Source organism: Peromyscus maniculatus, chromosome 5 (assembly GCF_049852395.1).
Source record: "Peromyscus maniculatus bairdii isolate BWxNUB_F1_BW_parent chromosome 5, HU_Pman_BW_mat_3.1, whole genome shotgun sequence".
In the NCBI taxonomy this organism is placed as follows: domain Eukaryota; kingdom Metazoa; phylum Chordata; class Mammalia; order Rodentia; family Cricetidae; genus Peromyscus; species Peromyscus maniculatus.
Window position 1 is genome coordinate 10,545,692 of NC_134856.1, and position 19,960 is coordinate 10,565,651.

General features: G+C 41.0%; 1 protein-coding gene across 4 annotated transcripts in view; it reads right to left on the reverse strand.

The window, feature by feature from the left end:
• Positions 1-19,960, reverse strand: part of Rspry1 (ring finger and SPRY domain containing 1) — a 52,796-nt gene that overhangs the window by 20,163 nt on the left and 12,673 nt on the right. For all 4 annotated transcript variants that reach the window (XM_006985224.4, XM_042277292.2, XM_076571670.1 and 1 more), the window contains exons 2-10: positions 16,999-17,500; positions 11,230-11,282; positions 10,503-10,615; positions 7,373-7,499; positions 6,423-6,481; positions 4,385-4,451; positions 3,127-3,258; positions 1,458-1,573; positions 160-303 (exon numbers count right to left, since the gene is read on the reverse strand). In XM_006985224.4, the coding sequence (XP_006985286.1) occupies positions 160-303; positions 1,458-1,573; positions 3,127-3,258; positions 4,385-4,451; positions 6,423-6,481; positions 7,373-7,499; positions 10,503-10,615; positions 11,230-11,282; positions 16,999-17,348 (1,161 nt within the window). In that variant the 5' untranslated portion in view covers positions 17,349-17,500. The remainder of the gene's footprint in view (positions 1-159; positions 304-1,457; positions 1,574-3,126; positions 3,259-4,384; positions 4,452-6,422; positions 6,482-7,372; positions 7,500-10,502; positions 10,616-11,229; positions 11,283-16,998; positions 17,501-19,960) is intronic.

Here is a 19,960-nt window from a genome sequence, read left to right on the forward strand (position 1 = left end):
TATCTTATTCCTACGTCAGTATAGCAAGCCTGGTAGGAAATCTGACACCATTTAGCTACTGAACAAACTTATCTGAAAACTAAACACATCTGAAATCTCTACCTATCCACCAGAAGAGCAAGCTGCTGCTGCTTTGTTTGCATGCCCCCCAGTACTCACGTGGTTGAGAAACTTGCTGTCTCGAGTAGCCCAGCCAATCTGCATGACACCAGAAGTGACCACTGTTACTTCGTAGTACCACACCCCAGTGTCCACACAAAAAGTGCAGCGTACACTCTCAAAGGAGGAGGCATCACAGCGAGCCTGGCAGAACCAAGGAGTACAAATCAATTCATCAGTGCCTGACGGCCACCTAGTAACTGGCCTAGGGAAGGTGGGATGGAGTTTTCCTTATTAAAGCCCCTAGTGTGATTCCACAGTCCATCTTCAGTGATTTAAAAAAGCATAAAACTGAGCGAAGCAACCCTATTATTACTTCAGTTTGACTTCTAGGATTTCAAAGATAGTTGCAACTGCAAGTAGTCAAAGCTACTGGCTTTGTTTTTCAGTACTTAGAGAGTCTGCTTTGAGATCAGAATCTTTACAAACGCAAACACTGCCTTCATCAGACAAAGATAGGGAAGGGTAAAGACAGGGTATCTACCTATAATTCACAGCAAAAACAAACGAGAGAAGGGATTTGGCAACCATCGTCAAATTGTGCTACACTCCTGAAATGCCTCGTCCCGTGGTACTTTTCTATACAGAAGCAGCTCTTGCATCAACCTGCACTATAAAACTGGCAATATTCAGCACGAGGAAGGGAGCACCAGGTCTAGTACAATTGGCTATGTGGGCATTTGCAAAAGGAGAGGCTTCACTGGGAAACACTTGTCTTCACACTTTCAGTTGAACAAAATAGCAAAGATTAAAAGCAGATATAGAGCTAAGAGAGATGGCTTAGCAGTTAAGATCACTGGCTACAAAGGATGTGGGTTTGAGTCTCAGCACCCACATGGTAGCTCACAAATTTCTGTAACTCCAGATCCAGGGGATCCGTTGACTTCTGGCCTCCACTGGAACCAGGCAAGGAAATGGTACATAGACACACATGCAGGCAAAAGATCCATATACATAAGATAAAATATTGTTTAATGTTTAAAACCATCTATTTAGCTAGGGCTGTACCTTAGCAGTGGAGCACTTATTTGGCAACTGGAGTACTACAAACAGCTCAGATGTATTTGAACCAGTCAACACGCACTGTAATGCTACAACAGATGCAGTAACATGTGGGATGTAACAGATGGATAACACCCCAAAGCATTCTCTATCTTTACCACTCTTACCACTAACCAGTCTTCAGATAGAAGAAAAGCGTCTACATATTCTGTTAGACATTGCTTTTGTTCTGAAGCAGAGCGTGAAAAATGGGAACAAAGTAATTTTAGCCCTCAGAAGGTCTGTGAAAGTTTTACCTCCAAGCCGTGAGGTGAGATCTTCAAGTACTCGCTGACATCATTGCTGTTCAGCATGGCCCTAATGTTATTCAAGTCCACTTTCTCGTAGGTTAGTTGTCTACCTTCTTTTAAAACTGCAAAAGAGAAGGCGGTCATGTTTCCTAGGGCAGGCTGCGATGGTTTGGAAGAAAGGGGAAACAGTCATCTCCAGCTGCCATACAAGAATGGAGAACTGGTAGGGCCTAGCATCTTATCTGTTACATGGCCTAAGCAAAGGCCAGAAAAGGCAGCACTGTGGGTGTGGTATTTCCAGTCCCTGTAGCTACTGGAGTGCATGAAACAAAATCTAAATAGCAGGTCTCACTGTGTACCCCTGACTGGCCTAGAACTTGTCATGTAGACCAGGCCATCCTTCAACTGTCAGAGATCTACCTGTCTCTATTTCCCGAGTACAGGGTTAAAAGTGTGTGCTACCATGCACAGGTTAGTTTGTTGTTGTTCTGTTTTGGAGGCAGGGTCTAATGTTGCTCAGGTTGGGTTTAAACTCAAATGTAGCTGAGTATGACCTTGAGCTCGTTTCTTCTGCCTTTGCCTCTCAAATGCTAAGATTATAGCTATCTGTCTGTCTTCACTCCCAGCTAGCTTCCAAATTGCATTTACTCAGAATTACTCTTTAACTAGCACTACATAGGCTGTTAGAGAGAGAACTGGAGGTTATGTGTTTAACTGTACATTAGCACAGGGCTAGTAATAGAGACAGGGAATGGTACAGCAGCTTGGTTTGTATTCTAGTAGCTTTTGGAGGAAAAAAAGTTAAAAATAACTCCACCGTGTAAGTAAGAATTAGTTTGGGTTTGTAGAGACCATCTGAGGTCAGGAGAAGAGTACAAGGAAGGCAACAGGGCTGGGCTATAATTCAGTGGCAGAATGCTTTCCTAGCATGAACAAGGTTCTAGAACACGTTCCTAGCACTGAAAGCTAAATGAAAAAAGGCGTTCTGTCTGTTTTCTGGCCTCCCTGAGGAGGCATTTCTTCCCACCTTCCTGCCATGGAAACTATGAACCCAAATCAGTATTTTTTGCCAGGTTGTTTATGTCAGGCGTTCTGTCACATGACAATAGAAACACCACACATGCACACACACAAAGAAAAGACAAAGAAAGTGCAGGTGTGAAGAGTCCCAGAGGTGGAGCTAGCTGGACCCTGTTGGAGGGCAGGGAGGAAAGTGTGTGTTGGCAAGTTCTTAGACAGAGCTCTATAATTAAGGAGTCTGACTCAGCATGTGTCAGTAAGGTCTGTGAACTGGAGAATGCTGGCATTAGAAACATTCCCTTGAACTCTCATCTGAAAGGTGCCTAAGATACTTTTCTATTAGAGTATATCCACCCTGCAGTAAGAAGCTTATTAAGAATTCCCACTCATTACAGCAAAAGGAAGGCTACTGATCCCACTGAAGACCGGGATTTAGAAATGCAAACAAATTTTGGCTGCTGAGATGGCTCAGTAGGTACAGGCACTTGCCTGATGACATGGAACCCACATGGCAGAAAAAGAGAACCAACTCCTGAAAAGTGTCCTCTAACCTCTACATACGTGCACACCCATCCTCCCAACTTAACATAAATAAAATAAAAAATTAATATAGAAAAGCAGAAACACGGTTTAATAAAGGACAACTCCCACTTACAGAGATTGTCTAAGCTCCACTGGGCACAGAAGCCAACTTGACGTTTCAGATAATCAGGATCATCAGCCCACAACTCCAAGGTGACCAGTCGGTCACTAATACTGGATTCAGAGATAGTCAATTTATTCTCACCTGTTTGGAAGGATGAAATCTTTAAATAACAATGGAAGAGGAGGAGGATGTGTTGGGCTGATTAGTGGTGGTAAGGAATGAGGGGAGACAATAGAGAATTTGGAGACTAGAACAGATTTCTATGCTTCCTTCTAGGGATAACACAGCCAAAGAGTTGTGGCTACTTTCTACAATTTCATCATTATTTTTAAAAGATTTATTTATTATTATTGTTTTGATTCTTTTCAGATAGGGCTTCTCTGTGTATCGCTGGCTGTCCTGGAACTCACTACCTAGACCAGGCTGGCCTCAAACTCAAACTGCCTCTGCGTCCTGAATGCTAGGATTAAAGGCATGCACTATAATGCCCAGCTTAAGGTTTTTATTTATGTATATGCAAATGAGTCTGTGAATGTGTATGCCCTGTGTGCCTGAGTGCCTGTGGAGGCCAGAAGAGCATGTCAGATCTCCTAGAGCTGGAGCTATAGGTGGTTGTGAGCTGCCCAACAATGTTGGTGCTGGGAACCAAATTCCAGTCCTCTGGAAGAGCATCAAGTGCTCTTAATTGCAGAACCACCGCTCCAGCTTCATCATGTCCCTGCAATTATTTTTTTAAATTGTGTGTATGTGTGTGCTTTATGTACATGTTTATGTCTGTGTGAATATATGCACACATGTGTAAGGCATGTGTGGAAGCCAGAAGAGAGCACAGATGTCCTTGTCTTATTTCTCAATACCATTCCTTTTGAGGCAGGAGTACTCCCTGAATCGGGGGCTTCCATTTTCCTGACTGGGCTGGAAGCCAGCAAGCCTCAGCAACCCTTTTGTCTTTCTTTACCTCAGAGGTATTCAGGAGGTGCTGGGCTTGCTAATGAGTGTTGGGATCCAAACTCAGATCTTCTTGATTGCAAAGCAAGTACTCTTAACTGCTGACCCTTCTCTCCAGCCCCTGAGCGCTAAGGTTTTAGCTACAAAAGTAATTATAGTCACCATGCTTGGAATCTCAGCTGAGAACAATCTTTGTTTTTGTTCTTGATATACTCTGCTGGTCTTATAACCAGAATGTATGTACGTCTGATGGAGTTCAAAGTGTAGGCTCACGTTTTTATAACCAAAGACTATTAGTGCAAGAAGTCACTATACCTACTTGTCTGGGCAAACTTTTCCAGTGCAATCAGTGCAAAAAGCATGACTGTGGGGTGGGACTGTAACTTCTGAAAGACAACAAAAGATAAAGACAAAGTCACACCTCTGCAGAAGCAGTAAGGTATCAACCTCAGATTCTTACTTATAATACATGCCAGATTATATACTTGGGACAGCAGAAAAGTCTCCCTCATTCAAAGTCTCAATTGTCCACTTGATTACTGGAGGATCAAGATAGTCATTGAGTTAATTTATAGATATGGACATTTCAGCAGTGTTTCATTAAAAATGCATGATGCTATTAGACTTAGTAACATGTGTATTAGGGCTCTATTACCTAAAATAATGTTCATGCTTATACTCATTAAAACAAGCCAAAAAGAAAACTAGAATTATAGTTAAAAATGACCTTTAGTACCCCCAAAGAGATAATACCAGTTCCAGAATTACAAATAATGATATTATTATCAATTAGCAGCTTAGTTTTTTGTTTGTCTGTCTGAGACAGGGTCTATTATGTAGCTCTGGTTGTCCCGGAACAGGCTGGCCTTGAACTCACAGAGATCTGCCTGCCTCTGTCTCCCAGTGCTAGGACTAAAGGCGTGAGCCACCCAGCGCTATCTTAGTTTTAATCTAGTTCCTGCAGGGAATTCTACAGATGCTGATGATGACGGGAAGTGTACTCAACTTACATTTGAGTTTACTTCACATCAGTTCCCACTCATCAGGCCTACATGTTTATCATCTTCTCTTCTCACATTCTTGCTTTCTCCCAGCTATGTTGGGAGCCTTCAAGAGTCCTAGAACACCAGTGTATTCCCATGCATTTCTGCGGTGCCTGCTGAAGCTCACAGAAGCACTGTTCTCCCGGCTGTAAAGCCTCTTCAGCATCTTTATCCTTGCCACATCCTTAACCCTCCTGCCTGGCTCTTCCAGCCCCAAACCTTCCACCTGGCTACTCCAGTTCATGTCCTCCTATCTCTGAACACTGCCTTCTCTGATCAGATAACTGTCACTAGGCTTCTGCCATGACGCTTTAGTCAGGACACTCACTGTGCGTTCCTAATCTTAACCTTGTCATAAGCTAGCTAAGCCCACATCAGGAAGTCTGTCTTTCATGATTACCACAGGTCCCTTGTCACCCCATCACACCCTCACCCACCCATCCCTTCATCTTCTCAGAACTCTTACAGCACTCAGTCTTCAGGAAGCAATTGCTCCTGATCACATCCTGTCGAGTATAAGTTAACTGTTGTCTGAATGGTCCTATTCCTTTAAGTTACAGTGAACTTTGTGAAGGTAAATGACTCTCCTACTACTTTGGTATCTACCAGTGCTCATTCAGAGCAGTGTAAGGGTTTTTTAATGACATATTGTGTAGGCACCAACAAATGAATTCTTTTAGTTTTTAAAAAGGCCCAATGCTCACTAGGCTTGCAAAAATAACTTAGAGACACAGGCTAGTCAGACTGCAGGCAAGTGCTGTAGTGATAGGGAGTCACAACTTCAGCAAACCACAGCCTCATAGGTGACACATCAGACACTCCAACAACGACAGTTTTGACTGTAAAGGGAAGGGTGGGCAGGAGCAGAGACTTATATACTCTGCGAACCCGGCCTGTTGTTGGAATGCCATGAATTTTGTTTCCACTTGTGCGTGCGTGCGTGCGTGCGTGTGTGTATGTGTATGTGTGTGTGTGTGTGTGTGTGTGTGTGTGTGTGTAAATGTGGGGGTGGTATTTTTCATTACTTTTTGGTAGACTATAAGAACACACAAAAAGTCCTAGCAGCTATCTTATGACTAAATTTAAAATCAGACCAATTCAATTGTTATTTGCTTGTAATAAATACCCACCTCTCTCCCCCCCCCTCTTTCCTTTCTGTCTCTGAACATAGGAGGTGATAAATAAATACCCAGGAAATACCTGTACATAAAACTTTCAGCTCACCCTATTCTCTGCACCAGGGACTATGCTAGTGATCTGAGAAAAACAGACAATCTGTATGATGAGAATAATAAGCTTTGATGTCTTACTTACCAGACACTGTAGCAAATATTCCAATATTCCTGGGCTAAGTAAACCTATGCTTGCAGGACCTAGACAGACACAGCAAACACTGGACATAATTAAAAGTGTCACATTATTTTACATAAGTTAACTAACAACAGCCAAATTATTTGCTTGAATTCTGTACTCTTATGCACATTACTCAGACCTCCTCTCTTAGGCTGTTCCCACTATCATCCCCATTTCACAGCTTGGCAACTGAGTCCACCATAAACAGACCAGTTGCAGGGCTCTTGGGGAGCCATGATAGTATGAGCCAGCACCCATGTGTTCTGATTTTCTATTTTTTTTTTGTTTTGTTTTTTGTTTTCTGAGACAGGGTTTCTCTGTGTAGCTTTGCACCTTTCCTGGAACTCACTCTGTAGCCCAGGCTGGCCTCGAACTCACAGAGATCCGCCTGCCTCTGCCTCCCGAGTGCTGGGATGAAAGGTGTGCGCCACCACCACCCGGCTCTGGTTCAATCCATTATTTCTTCCACTATATATAAAGTAACTGTCTGAGACATTCTCATGTGATTTGCCGTTAATATTTCTAAAATGGGTAATATTCATTTCTCTAAATGCATACAATAACTAAATAACAGATTTATCTTAAATTTCTATGAAAAAATAAAGCTAAATTAGATTGCATTTAACTGTGTCTTGAGTAATTTCCTTCCTTTTAGTCTATTTCTGTTCATTTCTTTTTTGTTTTTTTGTTTGTTTTGAAAAAGGGTCTCCCATAGTTCTGGCTGGCCTCTAACTCACTCTGCAGGGGAGGCTGGCTTTGAACTCTTAGCCCTCTTGTTTTAAAGTGCCTTGGTTATAGGTGTGTGCCACCACACTCAGCTTCTTTCTGCAATTAAAGGTGCCCAAGGTCTGCAGGACAGGTGTGTCAATGTCAAACAAGTAAGGCACTTGGGTGGTGTGTGCTAGAGTTACCTGCTAGTTTCTCAGCCAAGCAGCCCAAGACTGCGGATGTGTTCCTATGTTTGGCAGGGTGGCCTGAGTCCTGGCATGCTACTTCTCCATTTAAATTGAGAATTTCAGTCAATTTCTGGAGTGCATCCTATAAAACAGTTACAAATAGATTCGATGAATACATACTCTGTAGGTTATTTTCCCAAGGGAATTCCTGGAAACAAAACTATAAAAAGGTATTCAATGAACTTGGAATAATCACATAAAATTACTCCAATGGCATCATTATTATTTATGGGAAATATCTGGCCAACCTTAAGTTTTCTCAATGCCAGATTTCATTTTATTCAAAATGTACCAGTTATAGATAATGTGTATTTTACACTTTTGGTTTTTGAGATGGAGTTTTGGTATATATAGCCATACATATAGCCATATATACCAAGGCCATCCTGGAACTCATTATGTAGCCCAGGCTGGTCTTGAACTTGTGGCAATCCTCAGCTTCCTGAGTGTTGGGATTATAGGTATGCACTACCACATCCAGTTTATTTTATATATATGTGTGTGTATGTACACACAATCTTGAGTCATTAACCAGACTAAACCCATTCAAATGTCAACATGATTAATCACAGTAACTTGGTCATGGTGGAACATACCTAAAATTTCAGGACTCAGAAGGCTGAGGCATGAATTTTGTAAGATCAAGGCTAAACTCAAGACCAGCCTATGTTACACAGTGAGACCCTGTCTCAAAAAGAAACCAAACATACACAGTGAGACCCTAACTTAAAACAACAATTCCAAAACATAAAACCAAAAGTAATTATGACCTAGTGATATGAAATAAAAAGTTACTACTGAGAGCTGCTGGTAGCAAAAGGCCATGGGAGTATACAGCAGGTTAACATATTTCCATGTAATGTGTACATGTAATCTCATGATTACATCTCAATCTTACGGGCACACATAGTTGTAGATAGTCAAGAAGATCGTTTCTTATTTAACTGTACAATTTTTATGAACAGAAACATACTAAGATATGCTTCATACTAGGTCTATTGTTCCATGTGGCTGTAGACACTTAGAGGTCTTGTTCTCCATCCTTAGCCATTGACTAGGCTAAATAAGCCAGACAAAGTGTCCTCGTAGAACTTTCACAGAGTGGAATTGCAGGTGCCTGGCCTTGTTGGATCAAAACCCTTCAGAAGAATTATAGCATACTAGAAGTGATAGTACAGGTGTCTGGCCTTGGTATATCTTAGTCCTTCAAGAGATCAATAGCACCTTTGTTACCCTAAGCTTCCTCCACCGGCACCTCCCCACTCTGATTCAAAAAACAATTAACACTTTGTGTTTATTTCTACACCAGTTTTTAATGCAAGATTTTAAGCTTAGTATATTAATTATATATTGGTCCTGAGATTCAGGTGATTAACAGAAAAAGGTTATTAACTGACTAACTATGTCTGGATATTATTAATCACATAAAATAGTACACATCTTTTTGCTTTTTCCTTAAATCTCTATTGGTTTAATTTCTTTCCTTGTAATCCTTGTAGCTATCCATTTAAGAGCCAGAACTTTTTACAACCTACAGTTGTTGTCAATCACCAATTAAGCTGACCAAGTCTTTGTCAAATGTGACTCTTATCAGAATACTTGCTCCTGAGAGCTTACTTTGTAGTTTTTTACTAACAAGTTGTTAATGAATATATATACACACATGCGCTTGGGGGGAAGAACAAAAGAAGAAGAACTAAGAGAAGAACTGAGAGAACAGCAGAAGAAGGGACAGAGAGGAGCGAAGTATGAGAACAGAAAAGAGGCTGTGTAGATAGGACTGACTTAAAAGAATAAAGCGAATGGACTAACGAGCTCGGTGTGCTTAGATTAATTTGATATCCCTCAGATTAATATCCCAGCCACTTGTACCGTCTTCCACAAGACTCTGGGAGAAGTCTCCTCAGGGCAGGCATCTGAGGGGAATTCGATAAGTTACTTTTCCCCCAGGACAAGGGCTCAGTAGTTCAGCCCAAGCTGGCCTGTAATTCGCTATATAGTCCAGGCTGCCCTTGAGATCATGCAATCCTCTATGTCAACTTTCCAAATGCTGGGATACAGGTATGAGCCACCTCAACCACTTATTTATTTGTTTGTTTATTCATTCATCTATTATTTATTTTGGTTTTTGAGATGGGTTTCTTTGTGCAGCCTTGGCTGTCTCTCAGCAACCACATGGTGGCTCACAACCATCCATAATGAGATCTGGTGCCCTCTTCTGGCCTGCAGGCAGACATACAGGCAGAACACTGCATACAAAATACAAAATAAATAAATCTTTAAAAAACAAAGTTCTATCAGGCAAAAACAAATCCCACCAACTTTTGAGGCAAATTAAAAACTGAAATAGTTATAAGCACAGGTAAAGCTGACAATGACTAAGCTAAAAACATTTCTATCTGTTCATGTTTTCCTATTAGAGAGCTCAAGTATCCAAGGCTTCAACGTACAAATAAAATACATCAGAATCCAAATTTTTAAAAGTATGTATGGACGTGGTGGTGCATGCCTTTAATCCCAGCACTCAGGCAGATTTCTATAAGTTTGAGGCCAGCCTGGTCTACAACGTGAGTTCCAGGCCTGTAAAGTCTACATAGTGAGACCTGGTCTCAAACAAAACAAAACAAAATAAAACGTGTGCATGGAGGCAGCCTGCAGAAGGTTGAGGCCAAAGCAATGAAAACTTGAACATTTGTGTCCTAGTTAGATCATAAGCCAGGCTATGCAAATCTCTAATGTGCTTAAGTAAGGCTCAAAAGGGCTTTTGGTACAGTACTTTTCCTCTTAATAGAAAATCTTTGTTATGAGGAAGTTGCTGAGAGACAGATAAAATCAGCTCATTTTCTTCTAGTTTTCAAGCCAAGACTGTCCATGCAGATACAAATGTTTCTACTTTAAACATTAAAAAACACTGAACTAAAACCTATTGGTAGAGGATATAGTACTTCATTAACAATAAAAATTTTCTTGCTACTACCGAATAACACAGATCTCAAGTACGTAAAGTTTACTAAATGCTTCTGTGATTATTCATCCTGGGCACAGATGACACAGATGACATTCCACGAAGATCAGTTTCACTTACTTTAGTGGGCAATGGACATTCGTCTAGTAACAAGGTTATAACAGCTGGTCCCAATGGATCTTCCAATGGAATAACTCTAATTAAAGACTGGACAACATCCAACCATCCTTCATCTAAGGGCAAACCAAGAAGATTATGTAATGGAGTCACTATTTTGGAAATATGAAAACATACAAAAGGACTTTACATTAACAAAGAAACACTTTTGGCCTTTATGTGGTGGCTTTAAGAAGCTAGAAGTTGACATGGTACTGTCATAATTTACCAGTCGTCATGATGGAGCCAAACGCTGTTACAGGTGTCTGGTGACTGAAGGGCATCTTCAATTGGAGAAAATTAAGCTATGGCCTTGATTCTCAGATTATGATTAAAATAGTTTTAAGCATCTCATTTGTCTACATAACTACATAAACTCAGTACTTGGCTCTATTTTGGAATGACACTTTAGGATGTTGAACAACAAATGCTTATCCTCCCCATTCCAGGACAAGTACAAAGAACCACCAATAAAATAAATTTTCTTATCTCAATTTCAAATAAGATACAACCATCACTCAGACGTGCAGTTTAATATTGAGGATGCAATATATGGTTCCTGTTAGACTTTTAGAGAGGACTTCCATACACCCACAACTTTTTCTATGTTATAATCTTTAAAAAAGTGGTCATACATTTTTCATTATTTTTAATTCATTAGGAAGTATTAAAAATAAAAATTTGAAAATACCTGTTTCTGCCATTTCATGTAATGTAATCATTGAATAGGGAGGTTCCTGATCACTGAAAAACAAGCATTCAAGACATTAGACTTGAATTTAATTCCAAATAAAATTCACACTGGAAGTATGGGGCCAAAATGGACAGAAATCAACATGAGTGAATGTGAAGGATAGAGATGAAGAGACAACCAGAGAAACAACTGTAAGAACAAGTGTAGGCCGTATGTGCTCGTTTCCAGTCACTGTGACAGCTCCCAAGAAAAGAGCTCAAGTGGGGACACACACAGCCCCACTACGTTACCTAAGGAAAAGCATGGTACGAAAACTAGGGACGGACTTTCTGCTTTCTCAAAGCCCAGTGCCAGCTGACATGTGCCATGAAGGCCAACAGCACCTGCCTCACATTTCCCTTAGACAGATGTTAGATGGGAGATGGTAATTCCACAGAGGACTTAGGAATCAAGGGCCTGTAGACACACTGCCCTTACAACACTTATTCTGAAAAAATAGCACTATTTGTTCAAACTTCACAAAACGGTAACAGAAGAATCCAAAAATGAAAGCAAGGGGAATTTTTTAATAATGTAGATACTTCTCTAAAATGGAATTAAATGTCTATTAGGGTTTTCACAAGGTCACTCCAGGAATTCTAAAGAGGTGTTTGTTTTAGGGGAGCGTCAGTGCTAACATTTTCCACCAAACAATGATAACTGAAATTGCTTAAGGACTTACCTTTTGGTTTTAAGTTTTGGATTTCTGTTCTTGTTGTGCATTCGCTTGCACACACACACACACACACACACACACACACACACACACACACATGTGTGTGTGTGTGTGTGTGTGTGTGTGTGTGTGTGTGTGTGTGTGCGATCCTCTATCACTCTCCACCTTAGTTTTTAAGACGCTATCTCTCAGTAAACCTGGAGCTCACCATTTCAGCTATCCTGGGTGGCCAGTGAGCACCCCTGGGCTCCACCTGTCTCGACTCTCCCAGTGCACCCAGGTTTTACATGGGTGCTGGGGATCCAGAACACATTATTGAGAGAAAATTTTTTAAAGGTTTGTATAATTAAATTGATGATGTACATTTTAAAATCCTCACCCAAATTCTCTCTATAGATATTCTCCTGATACAGATGCAAGCAAATGTGATATGTGAATATAGGTGATGAAGAAAATAAAATTAAAGAAGAGCAGAAAAATAATAAAAGGCAACAGAGCCAGCAACCGACAATTACAAGTATTGCAATTCTATGTGGAGGTACACAAAGGACACAAATACATGCCTCTGCTCAAAGAAGATAAATGCCCAACGAGGCAGAAACAGAGCAGACATTTCTGATGGCATGTATGCCAGAGGATTACTGAGCTGTAGGCTGTAAATGGACAGAGGACTGAGGATGCTTTGCTTGCTAGGTAATAGGACAAAAGCTGCTATGGAAGGGCAGGAAAGTTGCACAAAGTACATCTAGAGCACAGATCCCTCCCAATGAAAAGAGTTAAGAAAGTTAGAGGATAATCAAGATACAAGTGGCATAAAGTACAAGTCTCCTGTGACAAATTAAAAAAAAAGGCAAAATAAAATTTATGCTGCAGGCCTTAGCTTTTTACAGTTGGAAACTTAGAACTCCCATTTCAATTAGGTTTACTTGGAGACTGGGGGAGCACATTAGCTCCTCTGAATATACATGGTATGAAGCATACATACAGGTGAGGAAAAACCCAGGAGGAAATCTGCAGCTGGGTATGATGGCACAGGCCTATAATCAAGTAGTTTAAGAGGCTGAAGTGGGAAGACCTCACAGTGTGGCCTGCCCCACTTACACAGTGAGACCTTGTCTCAGAAAAGAAAGGAAAAAAAGTAATCTGTAAATTAAATTTCCAAACATGTTAAGAAAAAAAAAACTAGCGTTATTTTAGTCACTATTCAAAATAAGCAAATAAGAACTTTAAAATAAATGTATTTGCAAGAACAACAACTATAAGGACATGAAAACAAAACAGCCAAACTAAAACCAACAAGCAGACTTGAAAAAGGAAAGAAAAAAGAAATTCAGATATGTCAGAAAGAGAAACTGAGTGAATTTGAAGAGAACATTGGCAGACATGTGTGGTTCAACATGCCTGGCATGTAGGTACTCTGGCATTCAGGAGGCTGAGGCAGAGAGAAAATCCTGAGTGTGAGGTCAGCTTAAGCTACACAGCAAGCAAGACCCTGTCTCAAAAAAGGGGAAGGATTCAATGTGAATACCAGAAATATTCAAAGAAATAATAGCTGAGAGATTTCCAGAACTGAAGAACAAAATACAAAGGATTAAAATCAACAGCCACAATAAGAAAAAATCTGGGTATAAAGGCATGGGGCAATTAGGTAGTTTATTTCAAAATAAAATTGTGGAGAGCTAGAAACCAACAGCATCAAAACTCTCTTCCACAGCTCCTCTCTGCTGTCTCTCCTACCCGCTGCATTTCTTCCTAAGTAAACAGAAAATACAATGAAGAGACTATTTGCTAACTGCCACCTGCATCTGTAACAGACTTAGATCTAGTCCTGCTACATCCCTCTGTCCTGTCCTTCCTAGCTCTCCTTCACATTGCATCTTGACAACCTCAAGAATTTTCTAAGCTATAAAATCACCCTTTAGTATCCTCTGAAATCAAGCCACAGGACTGTGGAGATAGCTCTGTGGGTAAAGCCCAGGTGTGAGGACCTGAGTCTGAGTCTCCAGAACCCACATAAAAGCCTGGGGCAGCAACCCCAGAGCGTCTGCAGCGAGATGAGAGGCAGAGACAGCAGTCCTCCAAAGCTGCAGAGCAGTTCACGGGGTGCATGAAGTGAGGACGGCAAAAGAGGCAGGTCTCACACAGGTAGAGGCTGAGGACAGACACCCGGTTGTCCTCTGACTGCCACACCCATGTCTATAGCAAGCATGTGCCTGTACTCACACATGCATGCACATATCATATACACAATAATAAAAAAGAAAAACATAATAAAATTAAACTATAAAGCTGGGTCACCCCTGTAATCCCAGGTACTTTGGAGGCCAAAACAAGAAGATTGCAAGTTCAAGGCCTGCTTTAGTTTTCCAGTCTCAGAAATTATACTTATCATTCCATGGAGTCAAATTTAAGTAAAAGTCACTTTGTTACTCAAGCATATAGTACTTGCCTCCCTCTCTCTGTTGTTTTAGAGACAGGGTTTCTCTGTGTAGCCTTGGCTGTCTTGGTACTTGCTCTGTAGACCAGGCTGGACTCAAACTCAGAGATCTGCCTGCCCTGGCTGGGATTAGAGTCTTTGCTGTGATTAAAGGTGCACTTGCCTCTCCTATGTGAATTAGGAGCTTGATTAACAACAACACTTACAATTTGTAATGTTTGCTTAGAACTGGGAACTAAGGCTTGCTCTTATTGCCTTTAAAATACAGCAAAACCTACTCTGCACTCCCCCCCCCCAATGTGCTTAATTTAACATTGTTGTGGTTTACTTCCTTATTTGGAAAGGATAATTTTCTATTGTAATTATATACTATGAAGAATAACTTTAAAAAGAAAGTTTCTTCTTTTTTGTGAGTGTGCTACTGGAGGTTGAATCTAGTTAAGAGCTTAATGAATATTAGTCAAGTGCTCTAACCACTGTGAAATATCCCTAACCCCCAAAATTATTATTCTTGGAGATCAACAAACACTTCAGTACTGTGTGGAAGACTCTAATATAGCTCTAAGGATTTGCTTGTATATTTTAGGTGTATAGAGGTTTTTTTCTTTATCATATTTAAAGAACTAAACAAAACTGCTTTTATTAGTGTGATTATTAAATACTTAGATATTTTCTACCAGGGCCTAAAGTAGAAACTCTATTTTGAGCATTTCTTTTTTTCTAATATAAAGTACCATACTAGACCATTTATACAAACTATACAAAAATAGTAATTCTTTTAATTATTGAGTTTTTTTTAAAAAGATTTATTTATTTTATGTGCATTAGTGTTTTGCCTGCATGTATATCTGTGTGAAGGTGCCAGATCCTCTGGGATTGGAGTTACAGACAGTTGTGAGCTGCCATGTGGATACTAGGAATTGAACCTGGGTCCTTGGGAAGAAAACCCAGTACTCTTTAGCCACTGGGCCATCTCTCCAGCCCCCAGAATAATAATTCTTACTTTAAAAAAAAAAAAAAAGGATTAGAGAAGTACCTTGCTCAGTGTCATAGGGCTAGTAATGAAAAAGAATCTGAATCTAGGTCCTTTGTGGTCTAAAACTTAGGCACTTACTAAACCTTCACTGAACTTTTCTCAATTTGAAAAATATCCTTTAATTTCACTGTCATTCAAAGTGAGATTTTTGTCTTTAGACAAAGCAGGAGAAAGAAATCACAGGCCCAGGTGTGCCCTGCAGTTTCAACTTACAATTTCCTCAAATGGATCTAACAGGCTGAAAAAGAACTAGTAACACAGGAGAGAGAAGAAAAACTAACTGCCCACAGAAGTTGCATGCAGTCATACTCTTGGTAAGACTACTCATCTTGAATATATGGTCAGCAGAACAGATTGGCAAGAACAGTAATGGATCCTCAAGAAAGCATTTCCTAATTTCCTACTACAGCAATTAACACAAATTTACTCCAAGGTTACTGTACTCCTTCATAAAGACCATATTTTCCGCAATGACAGAGAAATAGATGAGATCTACATGAGCAAACTGGGGTGGGGGGGGGGAATGGAGGGCAAGGGTCAGGGGAAAGAGAGCTTAGGGGAGCGGGAGGTACCAGCTCAATCAGGAGCAGAGTGGGAGAATGGGAAGGGAGATACCATAATGAATGAGGACTCCAGGGGAATAGGAAGAAGCAGAGTGCTAGAGAGGTCCCCAGAAATCCACAAAGATACCTCCACTGTAGACTACTGGCAATGGTCAACAGAGTGCCTGAGCTGACCTGCTCTGGTGATTGGATGGCCGAACACCCTGGCTGTCATGATAGAACTCTCATCCAGTGTCTGATGGAAGCGGATGCAGAGATCCACAGCCGAGCCCCAGGTGGAGCTGCAGGAGTCCAATTGGCGAGAGAGGAGGGATTGTATTAGCGAGAGATATTGAGACCATGGTTGGAAAAAGCACAGGGACAAATAGCCAAATTAGTGGAAATGCATGAACTGTGAACCAATGGCTGAGGAGCCCCCATGGAACTGGACCAGGCACTCTGGATAAGTGGGACAGTTGATTAGCTTGAACTATTTGGGAGGCCCCCAGGCAGTGGAGTCGGGACCTGTCCTTGGTGCATGGGCTGGCTTTTTGGAGCCTGGGGCCTATGCTGGGACACTTTGCTCAGCCTTGGTGTAGGAAGGAGGGGACGGCTGAGTCTACCAGGCTGGGCTGACTCCCCAGGGGAGACCTTGCCTTGGAGGAGGTGAGAATGGGGGGTGGATTGGCGGGGGTGGGGTAGGGGAGGATCGGGGAATCCATGGCTGAGATGTGAAATTAAGTTAAATATGTGTGTGTGTGTATGTGTGTGTATATATATATATATAAAATCATATTTTCAATGAGTTTTCTGTACAGAAACATTCAAACTTTTCTAGACAGAAGTAGATGACAGCAAGTAAAATCATCCAACCTTATTTACTCCACCATTAGAGGAGAAATAAGTGTTCTCTCTTAGCCTAGGAGCACAAGGCTTGGCGAATGTTATCTTAAATGAATGGAAGGAGTTCCAAAGTGGTGGTTCCTGGCAGAACACTTTCTGTGACACTGGTGGCGATGGTGAGTCAGATACTTACTTATCTACAAGAGTCCGTATTACTGCCAGTGTATCCAGCACTAACCCATCCACATTTTGTTTCTTTCTCCTTGGCTCATGTGGTCCTCGGCCTCTCCTGGGAGGCCGAACAGGGTCCCGAGGTTGGCTCCTAGTGTCCGCGGTAGGGACTGCACTGTTCTCGGCCTGCTGCTGGTGGGTGTCAGCACTGTCTTCGGCTCCACTGTCATCACGGCAGATGCAGGAATTACCCATAGTAGTAGTGGCACCTGTAGTCCCCAGTAAGTGGGCTATGTGCTCCTCGAGAGTCAACAGCAGACCCTGACCAAGGCTTCTGCTCGCTAAGAACACAGCCCACCCAAAGACAATCATTTAGATAGTTTTCAGTTTTCCGAGTACTGTTTTCATAATGTGGAGCTGAACTTGCATTCTATGCATTTTTAACAACTGAATGCTGGAGAAGGTTGAGCAGCTGATTTCCAACATTATCAACCACCAGGAATGCTGGCCATGCACTGGCAGTTCTACAAGAGAGAAAGAGAGAAAGGAAATTAACTTAAGATCTTGACCACTCAATTACTCAAATTTTGCTAGTGTAGTTTTAATAGCATTCAGATTACAATGAAGAACTCTTGGTTATTTTTATAGGTTCCCACCATAAAGATATTTATTTATTTATTTATTTATTTATTTAATTTATTTATTTATTTATTTTTGGTTTTTTTCGAGACAGGGTTTCTCTGTGTAGCTTTGCGCCTTTTCCTGGAACTCACTTGGTAGCCCAGGCTGGCCTCGAACTCACAGAGATCCTCCTGCCTCTGCCTCCCAAGTGCTGGGATTAAAGGCGTGCGCCACCACCGCCCGGCTATTTATTTTTTTAATAAATATTAAACAATCAACAATCAACATTTCCTTTTAAATTAAAAAATGACACAAGTGTTTTGCATGTATGTGTGTGTGAACAAGTGTATGCCACAGCACACATAAGGAGGCCGAAGGACAACATTCAGAAGTCAGTTCTCTCTACCATGTGGGGCCTGGGGATCGAATCCAGATCATCATGCTTGCATAGAAAGTGCTTTCATCCACTAAGTCATCTCACCAGCACCGGAATGTCTTTTTATCATTCATTAAATATAAAGTTGATTGGTTGCTAAACCATACAGGAATTCTAATCAATGTTTTAAAACCATGTATGTAGTTCTTATCTCTACAGAAATACATTTGACAAATCTGTGCAACATTTTTAAAGGCTCCTTCTGTGATAAAAAATGAATCATGTCCTTTCTTTATTTAAACATATGGGACATTTAATGTTTCAAATAAAACATCTAATTACAGATGTCTGTTGTTGAAAAAGTTATGATACAAATATCATAGCTCCTATCTAATAATAAAAGAATGTTTCTCTTAAATGAAGGAAACTACACCAATTTCCCAAAGGAGGATCACTCAAGAATTTACACAAATCGGGGCTGAGGAAATGGCTCAGTGGGTAAGAGTGCTTGCTCTACAAGCATGAGGACCCAAGTTCAAGTCCCCAGCACCCACAGAAAAGATTGGGTATGGCAGCATGTGCTTGTGAACCTAGCACTGGGAGCCAGATCCTGCTAGATCCCAAGTAGCTAGTCTAGGTAAAATGGCCAGCCTCTAGTTCAGCACAAGATTCTATCTCAAGACAGTAAGGCACAGAGCAATAGAGAAAAACAGTCCACATTCTGCTCTGACCTCTACACGCCCACAGAGGGGAGACACACACACACACACACACACACACACACACACACACACACACACACACACGTAGGGAGGGGAGAGGAAGAATTTATAGAAATCATGCAAGTGGTCATACACAAACTTTTTCTGTTACAAAAGGAAGATTGTTCAGAAAAACATGAATTCATGATGAAAAGTTATGTTCTTCAAAATGATTAGTCTGTTGCTACAAAGTTAAGAGTAAAATGTTCTGATTATCTCTGCTTGAAACACTCCAAGCAGCTTCTGCCAAGCACCAGGCTGAGACTAAGAGGATGAAAACAGGGAAGGCACAGTTCCTGCACTCCACAAATCCATGGATGGCTGGTCTCATCCCACACAATGTGCTTACCATCATAAATGATGGAAACAGCTCTTCATTGATCTGAAAACGTGATTAGGTTCTGAAAAGAAGTTTTAGAAGCAGGAGACAGAAAAAAGGATGGTAGCTAAAAGTAAAAATGAAACAAAATAAAAATCTACAATTACTAAGTGGAGCATTCTTTAATCTTGGCACTCAGGAGGCAGAGGCAGATGGATTGCTGAGTTCAAGGCCAGCCTGGTCTACAGCGTGAGTTCCAGGGCAGACAGGTCTACACAGAGAAACTCTGTCTCGGAAAAACAAAATAAAGTATCAATAACACTGACTCTCCCCTGACCACACCCCCCAAAAAAAACCCCTCAAAAACAAACAAAAAATGGAGATGACAATTCTTTTCTTTAAGATTTTTTATTTTTAAATTTTATTAGAGTTTAAAAGAAAAATCCTAGGGCAGGCAACCTGTAAATCTCAGTGGCTACTTTGGGGATAAGAATGGAGAAGGAAAAAAATACCCATGCCATTTGAGTTACACAGCCACACGGTGGGAAGGAGGACTTTGAGAAAGAGTAAGAAAGCCTGAAGTACCAGAAAAAGCATACTTAGGCTCTGGCCAGCATCAGAAAAAAAGAAGAGCTGAACCTTTCAGAGAGGTGGGCAGACCCAACAGAACATCATGGCAGCTTGTAGAGAACACTAAAATAAAATGTTTACATACATACATGTATACATACACACATATATATAACATATATATATACCGGCGTACATCATTTCACCTAGTCCCATCAGGGAGGAGAATGGAGGTATGGGAATAAACAGATATTATCTGCCCCCAGACTACTAAGACAGCAAGGGCTCAACCAAGTAACAGCACAAATGTTCTTGGTTTCCCTGAACCAGTGAGGCT